This window comes from Trypanosoma rangeli (genome assembly GCF_003719475.1).
Source record: "Trypanosoma rangeli strain AM80 chromosome Unknown Tra_15.4_contig_00228, whole genome shotgun sequence".
NCBI classification, from domain to species: Eukaryota; Euglenozoa; class Kinetoplastea; order Trypanosomatida; family Trypanosomatidae; genus Trypanosoma; species Trypanosoma rangeli.
The window spans coordinates 23344-32556 of record NW_021705972.1 but is presented as its reverse complement, the minus strand read 5'-3'; the positions used below and the strand labels follow the sequence as shown (position 1 = coordinate 32556).

General features: G+C 55.2%; 3 protein-coding genes across 3 annotated transcripts, besides 12 other annotated features; all 3 read right to left on the bottom strand.

Annotated features, from left to right (window-relative positions):
* Positions 1–481: 481 nt before the first annotated feature.
* TraAM80_06336 (uncharacterized protein) lies at positions 482–1915 on the bottom strand (the record flags this gene model as incomplete). Its single annotated transcript, XM_029383186.1, has 1 exon — positions 482–1915. The coding sequence occupies one exon, from the start codon at positions 1913–1915 to the stop codon at positions 482–484; it is 1434 nt and encodes a 477-aa protein (XP_029236986.1).
* Positions 1916–2091: 176 nt separating this feature from the next.
* Positions 2092–2140: a microsatellite.
* Positions 2141–2338: 198 nt separating this feature from the next.
* Positions 2339–2366: a microsatellite.
* Positions 2367–2960: 594 nt separating this feature from the next.
* Positions 2961–2990: a microsatellite.
* A 42-nt stretch (positions 2991–3032) lies between these two features.
* Positions 3033–3059: a microsatellite.
* A 298-nt stretch (positions 3060–3357) lies between these two features.
* Positions 3358–3401: a sequence feature (A-rich).
* A 217-nt stretch (positions 3402–3618) lies between these two features.
* Positions 3619–6009, bottom strand: TraAM80_06335 (putative ATP-dependent chaperone; the record flags this gene model as incomplete). The annotated part of the gene is made up of 1 exon (XM_029383185.1): positions 3619–6009. One exon carries the CDS (start codon positions 6007–6009, stop codon positions 3619–3621), a length of 2391 nt encoding a protein of 796 aa, XP_029236985.1.
* A 605-nt stretch (positions 6010–6614) lies between these two features.
* Positions 6615–6656: a microsatellite.
* Positions 6657–6767: 111 nt separating this feature from the next.
* Positions 6768–6773: a microsatellite.
* Positions 6774–6852: a microsatellite.
* Positions 6853–6986: 134 nt separating this feature from the next.
* Positions 6987–7040: a microsatellite.
* Positions 7041–7047: 7 nt separating this feature from the next.
* Positions 7048–7070: a microsatellite.
* A 244-nt stretch (positions 7071–7314) lies between these two features.
* Positions 7315–7354: a sequence feature (A-rich).
* Positions 7355–7677: 323 nt separating this feature from the next.
* On the bottom strand, positions 7678–9099 carry TraAM80_06334 (protein kinase; the record flags this gene model as incomplete). The annotated part of the gene is made up of 1 exon (XM_029383184.1): positions 7678–9099. The coding sequence occupies one exon, from the start codon at positions 9097–9099 to the stop codon at positions 7678–7680; it is 1422 nt and encodes a 473-aa protein (XP_029236984.1).
* A 65-nt stretch (positions 9100–9164) lies between these two features.
* Positions 9165–9208: a microsatellite.
* Between the last annotated feature and the right edge of the window lie 5 nt (positions 9209–9213).

Genomic DNA, 9213 nt, shown 5'->3' with positions numbered 1-9213 from the left:
CTGCAGTGTTTGCGCGCATTGCCTCCTTGTAGCAATTGCCTGCTTCGGCGGCGAGACCCGCGAGGGCGCGTGAAAGAAGACAGGCAGAGCGGGAAAGCAAAAAGGAAGGCAAGAAAGAAACACATGTGCGGCACGGCGCGGGGGGCCATCACCACGGCACGCGCCTTCGGTGGCGGAAAAAAGAGAAAAAAGCTTACATGTTCCCTTCCGGCCTGCCTCCGCGCACGCCACCATAACAAAACAAAAAAACATGGAGGCTCCCGCCTGTAGGAAACGCGGGGTGTGTGCAGCACGGCCCGTCTCGTCTCCGCATGGGGGAGGTCTTGCTAGTAGGAAAGGGGAACGCGAAGAACCAAACGACGCGCAGAGGGAGAGCGAGATGGCGAGTTCGATGCAACCACGCCGCGTACAAAAAAAAAAAAAAGACGCGTCGCAAACGACCTTTCACCGCAATGAGATACAGGGGCATCCGCCTTCAGGCTCAATTGCCGCCAGTGGGTGCAAGCAGGTAGTCAAAGACCTCCTTCGGGCCCAGCACGACGCTACGCAGGAAGCCCTTGGGGGCAAACTTCGCGTCGTCGTCCGCGTAGCTGCCACCCCGGCCGCTCCAGCGGTTTCTTCTTTGCCCCCGGCGGTTGGCGCCGTCGTCGTCGCTTGGAAGAGCGCGCCTGATGTACGACCATGCCACGTACGCACCCACACCCAACACCACACCACGCACCACGAGGCGCCCAAGTGCCTGGTAGTGTCGCTGCAGCTGGTGGTCGATGCGTTTCCTTATCGCGGCTGGGCTCCAGTCCCATATACTCGGTGGCTCGTACGCGCCAGAATTAAAATTTGTAGCTCGTCGTTTTTCTTCCTCTTCTCGCGCCGCCTCCTGGCGACGGCGAAGTTCCTCCCCTTCTACGCCTACCTCCCGCATTCCATCCCCTAGGAGGACCCCTAGCGAACGGAACTGATCTTTGCTCAGTGCCGAGTAGTTGATGTCCACAGTGGCGCCCATGCCAATCTGTTGGAGCATCTGTCGCTGCAGCATCTCTACACCAAAGAGGAACTGCGCCTCCGTGATGGGAATCAGCTCCCCAGGTTCCTTCCCAACATGAACTGCGAAGCATTGCTCCACGTACTTATTGCCCCAAAAGTGATCCTTCTTTGCAATGTCGGCGTAGTATCGGACTGCCCACGCACTGTAGTCGCGGTATCGTACGAGATAGTACTCCTCCTCTTGAATGGCGCGTAGCCCGTGCCGCAGCTGATCCTTGAAGGCCTTACCAGAAATACTGGCCGGCACGTTGGAAGGATAATACGGCTGCCGTCTCTCATCACTATCTGTGCGGCCAAATTTCCCACCCCCGCCAGCGTCAGGTTCGGAGCGCACAACGATTTCGCTGCCGTCCAACAGCTTGCGTTCGATCTGCAAAATCGCCATGGATGTCTTGGAGAGACGGAACGCGTCGTGGGAGAGGTCAATGTTATCGCCCTGGCAGGTGGAGAAGTTAAACTGCAGCTCCGGGAGAGGCCGACTGTGAAGCAGCACATGCGTGCGATTCGCCGCCGTGCGGCGGTGCATGGCCTCCAGCAGGCCCACCTCGTTTCGCTTCGTGTCAGGGACCCAAAACGTCCCCGCCACGTCAGTTCCGGTGATGAGCGACGTCAGCAGCGAGGCCTGACCAGCAGCGGCCTGGTGGTCGTTATACCCGCCTTCGTCCCCATGCCCCGTGGCAGATTCCCTCCCCTCAGAGGAGGGCGCGGAGGCGGCGGTGAAGACGCGGGGATCGCGGGGGCGGATAATGATGGGACAGCCCGCGGCGGCGTATGCGTAGGCGACCAAAGATCCATGCTGCTGCGGTCCCACAATCGTGCCGCCGTCCGAGCGCACAACAACCGATTGGGCCCACTTCGGGGAGAGCTCCATGTTCCCGCTGCAATATTGTGTATATAGTACAAGATATACTTACCTGGGGCAAAGAAGACACCCGTGGACGTTGATCGCAACAAGGTACAACCTAAAACCAAATACACACGCGTAAATGCAACGGACGCGTTGTTCCACCACAGGTGGGATTGGTATCTGCGCATCATTTTGCAGTCAAAGAAAGAAGACAAAACAAAAAAAAAAGTCAAAGGAGAAGAACAAAAATGCGCCGTGCAAACAGAGGAGGTCACGCACGCAAGCGGCGTTGCTGCCTTTCTTGTGTGCGGCTCCGCACGGAGATGATGGCCGAAAAGTCGCGTGGTAGCGCAGAGACCAAACAACGAAAGAAGAAGGCACGCGCATTACCATTGCCGCCACCCAAAGATATGTGAACTCTGAAATGCCTCCGTTGCATTCCACAGGTATATATTATATATACAAATATTTATATGGGCCGAGGAGCAGAAGAGTTTACAGACAGGCAAAACAAAAAAAAAAATGTTATATATTTCCTACACGATCACGCGGAATGAGACGTATTTCCTGCCCGTACTTCATAAAGACATTCCCCGCTGTCTGTGCCGGGTTGATGCCGGTGCCGTCCTTCGTTGTTGCTGCCATGGAGTCTACCGAGGCGATGCCAAACTCCTCCGCGGCGAAGCGCAGCACAGCGGTGAGCGGCGCCTCCTCCGCAATGCTGATGACGCGAAATGGCTGACTTCGCTCGGAGGTAAGAATAACGCGAAAGGTCACCTTCCCTCCGCTTGCAGCTGCAGCGGGTTGATCTCCCTGTGACATTTTTTTTCCTGCTTGAATGTTTTCTTTCTTATTTCCTTCCTTTCCTCTTGTTGGTGTTGCTAATGGCGGTGGTGGTGGTTCAGCTCGCCTCCTTTCAAACGAGATGGCGGTGAGGCGCGTGAGGAGAGAAACAGCCGCAAGGAGACCAAAACGGGGAGAGACATGAACGGCGGCGATGCCCAGAAAGCACTGGCGGGAGCGTCTGCAAGTGACGGGGATGAATGTGACGAGGCGTTCGTCATCCGGCACAACAACAACAACAGCAACAAAACACACACGCACACACGCTCGAGGAAAAAGAAAGAAAAAAAAGTGAGGGAACACAAAACAAAAAAAGAAAAAACAATATATTTATTCACACCGGATTTTTACAGCCACGGCACCTGTCCGAGGCACACTACGATGTCTATTCGATCAATCCTCACAGCACCGCCGCCTCTGTGGACCCCATTCCTTTTCACTAACGCAAGGATGTGGAGGCACACAAGCTACAAGGCAGAGGGTGCAAATAAGCGTGGATGAGAAGAGGCCACACAAGTAGAAATTGTGTATCATCAGAACCAGGAACGACGGTCCAAAGAGAGTTAGTGCGCGCCCCATGCATGACATCTTCAGCGACTTTCCCCCCCCCCCCCACTTCTTCCTTTTTTTTCTTTTTTTTGCTTGTTTTTTTTTATCGTTTTTTTTTACTTTCATACATAATTAAATACACCTCCCACAGTAGCAAAGCACGGCTCAATCTCTCATCTGCCGTCGGCTTCGCTCAGCCCCATCGTCGCGGAGGAGTGGAAAAGGTGGTAAATTATCTGGTGTGTGGAGGCAACAAGGTGCCACCGGGCGTGTGTGTGCTTGTGTGTGCGTCGTATGCCAAGAACTTGAGAGCAGACGATCCGCATCACCTACTATTATTTTCTAAAAGACCACGTTATGGGTGCGTCGAGGTCTTCATAACGCGCATACGGCAGCGGAAAGGTGATCAACAGGTCCGTTTCCGAGGCGCCGTTCACCCAGTGTATCGCCTTCCGCTTTGCGTCTTCGCGTGAGAGCACCAAAACGGAGCCATTTGAATCCGTCGGAGCTGCAAGCTCAAAGTCCTCAAGTGCCAAAGACTGAGCCGGCACCTCAATGGCCCGCGTGAGCGCCGCAACGCTGTCAAGAAGGTGTCTTGTACGGGCATCAATAGCAAGCGCAGCCACCTTCACCTGACTACCACCAATGTAGTCCTCTGGCAGCAGCACAGGTGTTTTGGTGGAGTTCGGTACGGTGCCAAGGGCCTGTTGCACCGCCTCACTGATCTGTAGCTTGGGGGACACGGTGACTTCTTTCACATTCCCGCTAAACGTACACAGCACCACAGGCATTGCACTTATTACCCTATGATTTAGCCGTTGTCGCATCGTCTCAAGATTATCCTTGTTTTCCTCCGCTGTGCCCTCTTCTAGCACCAGTATCACCTGGCCGGTAAACTGCGGCATGGCAAGCTTTAGGCTGCGGATAAGGGGACAGAGCGCTTCCCTGTATGAGGCAAAGATGACTAGGGGAAGTTTCATAAGTTCCTGAAATGCGGTAAAATACGGGGCGCTGTCGTTTGTCTCAGCGGCGGTGCGTTCAAGGAGCGCCGGCTTTTGAAAGACGCTGGCAAGGAATACCTGAAGCTGCAAGCTGCTGTTCACCTCGCGGAACTCGTCGTTAATGTTGAAAAAAAGCGGTTTATTCATCTCCAGTGAGTGAATGACACGTTTGTTCTTCTCCAAGTTGTCTACGAACTTTGCATACATGGCTTCTGATGCCGGTTGTCGCAGTAGCGTGGCGGGGGCGCAGGCATCCTTGTTGTCCAGGAGAATATGCAGCGGCGGCGGTTTGGGGACCCCTAAATTCTTCATCCGGTTCAACTGCAGTGCGGTGAGGTACGGCAGGAACCGCGGCGAGGACTGCCACGGGCGGGCCATGATAAAGGCGTTGTATACAAAGGGCGTGAAGAGGTCACGCGCCATCCGTCCGCGGTGCTGCAGGGTGTTGTGGGCAATCTCCAGCTCGTACCTCGTGTTGAGAAACTCAAACATCCGCGTACAATACACAAACGGTGCGTGTGTGGCATAAAAACGTGGTCGTTGCGGCGTGGCTTTCTTGGGGAGCGTGTTCGGCGGATGGTCACGCGCGGTGTGGATAAGCTGATCTCCAGAGGCAACCGGAATGTTGTACGCAGGGTCGTACCCTGCCGCCTGCCAGCGTTCGAGAATATTGTGCGGTAGGTGATCCTCCTTGTGGATATCAAGCTCCATCGTGTTGAAGAGGTTTGTGTGCCGCACCCCGTCGCTCCAGGATGTTCCATTCGCGCCGTTGACCGCCTTCTGCAGCATGCCGTGCTCTGTGCGCACGTAGGTGCCGCCGTTTTCGTTGAGCAGGTGGTTTACCTCCACCTCACCGTTGATGAAGTAGTCGTCGTTAAGAAAGAGATGAATGGGTGTGATGTTGCGCACGCGAAAGAGCTGCATCTCAATGGTGTGCGAGTCCACGGTGAGACGCATGCCGTACGGCATCAGTGCATCCTGGTGCACTGTGGTGATGCGGGCGTGCCGGCCCCGCATGTGGGGCCCCAGGTTGGACGTGAGGGCACTCCACATGAAGTTCTTCGCCTGATCCACCCAGCTGGGATAGTGACCGGGGGAGACAATGATCAGGCGCCCGCGGTGCCACCGGATGTGCTGCTCCACACTTCGGATGCTATACCGCAGCTCGTCACGTTCGCGGTCGCGAGCAGAGGGTGCCCTGGCGGCGGCGCCTCCCATTTTTTTTAACAGCCCTCGAACAGTTTCCGCGCGGGGAAAAAAACCCCGCTTGGTACACGGCAGCACCAATACTTTGCGACGCGTGTAAAAGACCTCCTCCGCGTGCATAATCTCATTCAGGCACCTATGATATAGCAGGCGGCGAAAGGCGTGATCGCGCTCCGTGCCATTCACAAAGGTGTAGATGAAGTCCATGTCCCCGTACTCGGCCTCTAGCTCTGCGGGGGTGTACTTCCGCACGGCGGTGGTCAGACCCCCGAGCGCCGCCGCGTCACGTGGCTGAGTTTCACCAAAAAATATGATTTGCGCCCCATTACTGTCCATAGCGGGGCCAGTCCTCGTGTACCTCACGTTCTTCGCGGACAACTCGTACGCGAGGAAGCCCAATACCTGAATCAGCAGCAGCAGAAGCAGAGTGCACGCCTTCCGGTGCTTTCCATAGTGCAGCCATAGGCGGCGCTTCAGTGGACGCAAATTCCGGCAGCGGGAATATCGGCGCTCCCGCATTTAAGCCACCACCCCCTGCTGTTGATGTATTGCTGCACCTCCGCTCCCCGCGTACGCCAATAACAACAACAACAAAAAGCCGCTTCCTTTCGTCGGTGTTCCCCTCCCTTCCTCGCTTCAAAAAAAAAAAAAAAGACGCCGTTCGGTACCCAAAGCTGAAAGGAGTTGGCACACTCCGTGCCCTCTTCTCTGTCTTTGCTGTTCTTCGCCTCGCTCGTTCCCCACCCACCCCCCTCTCTCTCTTTCGGTAGTTTAGCTCTTCTCCCTCTTTTTTTTTTTCCTCCTCCGTGCGTGTCCTCAGCGCCGCGTTCACGCGCAACGGTGTGAACCCAACACGTGCAAGGCGGACTGGCAACCGTGCGTCTGTCAGTTAAACTGCGCCTCGAAGCTTCTTCCCCCAACCCTCGCTCGCCGTGCTGCTTTCGCGTTGGCCGACGTCACGTGCCTTTTCCTTTCGCTGTTGCCTGGTTGTCTGCGTTGCGCTCCCCGCCGCGCCGTGGACGCATGCGACGCGTGTGTGAGAGAGAAAGAAAGAGCGAGAGGAAAAAAGAGTGCATGGCCCGGCGGGGGTGCGCCAACGTCGCGCGGGCAGACACGCAGCCGAAAACAACAACAACAACATCGTCAAAAGCAACTCACAAACCAACCCAAACCGTGTTGGGCTGGGGACCGGGGTCCATGACACCTACGCCGGCACCACACACGCCACCCTCCCCCCTGCGCACCTGGAAGAGGCGGAGGATTGGTGATGGCGGAGGCAACGAACAAACACACACACACACAAAAAAAAAAACAACAACAACAACACGAAGAAAACAAAAATCCAAAAACTAAAACAAAAACTAGGACCTGGAACAAGAGGAGGGAATTGGGGCGCCGCTGCTTCCTCCACCTCCACCCCCACCTCCCCAACCCGCCTTGCCGCCATGCCTGTGGCGGGGAAAAACGAGAGGAGGAGAGAGGGCTAAAACCAACTGCACACACACACACACACACATACCTAGAAAGATAAACAAATAGACACACACACATGGCGTAAGAAAGAGAGAGAGAGAGAGAGAAAAGACCCATGGAGGAGAGACTTATGACGACAGGCCGTTGCTTTGAACGGAACTGTCAGTAGTCGTGATGCTTCAAAAGACACGCACACACACATCGCCTCAGCAAAACAAAAATGCGCATACGCGTTGCCGTAGTAGCCATGATGGTGCGAACAAATAAAACATTCCTCCTACCCAAAAATAATTCGTTTCTCTTTCATTTTTCATATTCCCTTTGATCTACACGTGAGGTCATTTCCTCTTCTTGTTCTTTGTTTGTTCGTTTTTTCGTTTGTTTTTGGTTTCCTTTTTCCCAAAATTCGGAGGAGTTCATGGTTGCGTGAAGAAGCCCATACGGAGCAAAATACAGAAAACAGAAAAAACGTTATACATACGTACACCACAAGCAGATATATATATATACACATCTGCGTGGAGAAAGGGAGAGGCACCTACACCGTGTGTGAGTTGCGCAGCAACGCAGAAACAAGTGGAGATCGTCGTCTTCGTACCACCGGCGGCACACCGGACCCCATTCACATACAGAGAGAGAAGTGGGGGCATTGGTTAACCAATTGATGTCCGTTCATTATTGTTGGTGCCTGTCGTCGCACGGGCGGGGTATTCGTTACTCCACGCCACAGACATCCAGCAGTCGATGCTCCTCTAGCGTTTGTCTCAGCATCGCACACATCATGTCTACCTTGCGCTGCACTGGCGCCTTCACATTCTTCAGGAACGGGTGCAACAGCGCCTCGTGGGCGGTCAGGCGGTACGACGGCTCGTAGCACAGCAGCTTTCGCAGCAGGTCTATCCCCTCCTCGCCAGCGATCTCGCGAAAGCGCGACTTCTCCAGGTAGTCGTCAAGAGTGCGCCGAAAACACAACTCGGGAGGGAAATTATAATCATTTCGAAGCAGCTCCTGAAAACCGCTACTGTTGGAGCTGTTGGCGCTATTGAACGGTCGCCTGAGATGTTGCCCCGTCACGAAAATGTCGCCGCCACGACGCTCGACGCCGCATGGGTGCTCCTTGCACCGCTGCACCGCTTGGCTCCCCTTGGTTTGCTGCTGCTGTTGTTGTTGTTCCTTGGCATTCGGGCCCACTGCTACGAGTCGCTCGCGCGCCAGTTTGGTCATTGCGTCAATCATCTGCCTGCACTTTGGGTAGCTCGGCAGCGAGGGCCACGTCTCCAGGGTGGGTGTGCCAAGAAGGCAAAAAATTTTCAGAAGTTGCTCGACTTCGGTGCGGCCGTTTAGCAGCGGCTTTTGCGTGATCATCTCGGCAAAGATGCAGCCGACAGACCACATATCAACGGCAAAGCCGTAGAGGGCCGTCCCCATCATCACGTCGGGGCCACGGTACCAGAGCGAGACCACGTCGTGGGAGTACTTTTTCACCGGAATGTTCTCCACCCGCGCCAGCCCAAAGTCGCCCAGCTTCACAATTAACTGCGCAGCGTCACTAGCGTCCGCGGCGTTATTGGCACCACTGTCTGTTGCCAGTTGTTTGCCGCCGCTTCCACACACTTCCGCCTGGGCAGGTGGCGAAGTTGCCCCCTTCTCTAGCGCAGGTGCTGCAGCGGCCTCCACCGCAACGTTGCCTGTGCCCTCTGCGGCACGGTCGATGTTGATAAATATGTTCTCCGGCTTCAGGTCACGGTGCACCACGTGGCGGCGGTGCATGTAGCGCAGCCCTAGGAGCATCTGCTTCATGATCTGTTGTGTCTCCTGCAGCACTGTGACCTTCTTCCTGTTGCCGTGCTGCTCCATGTACTTCTTGAGGTCGTACTGGCAGTACTCAAAGATGAGCGTCACTTTAGGCGGATCAAAGAGCACATCACGCAGCGCGACGATGTTGTTGTGCTTGAGCTCCTTCAACAGACACACCTCGCGAATGGCGGTGGCGGGCGCACCCTCGTCATCCCCGCTGATCACCATGCGCTTCACCGCCACTATATGCCCCGTGGCGTTCTCCTTGGCCTTAAACACAACTCCGTAGGTACCCTCGCCAAGCTTCTCCAGGCACCGAAGCCGGTTTACGGTTGACATCTATCAAAGCAGAAACACTGCCAGATAGAGTGAGACACACACACAAGAAAGAAAGAGAATGAAATAGAGAGAGAGAGAGAGAGGAGAGAGAGAGAGAGAGAGAGGAGAGGAGGG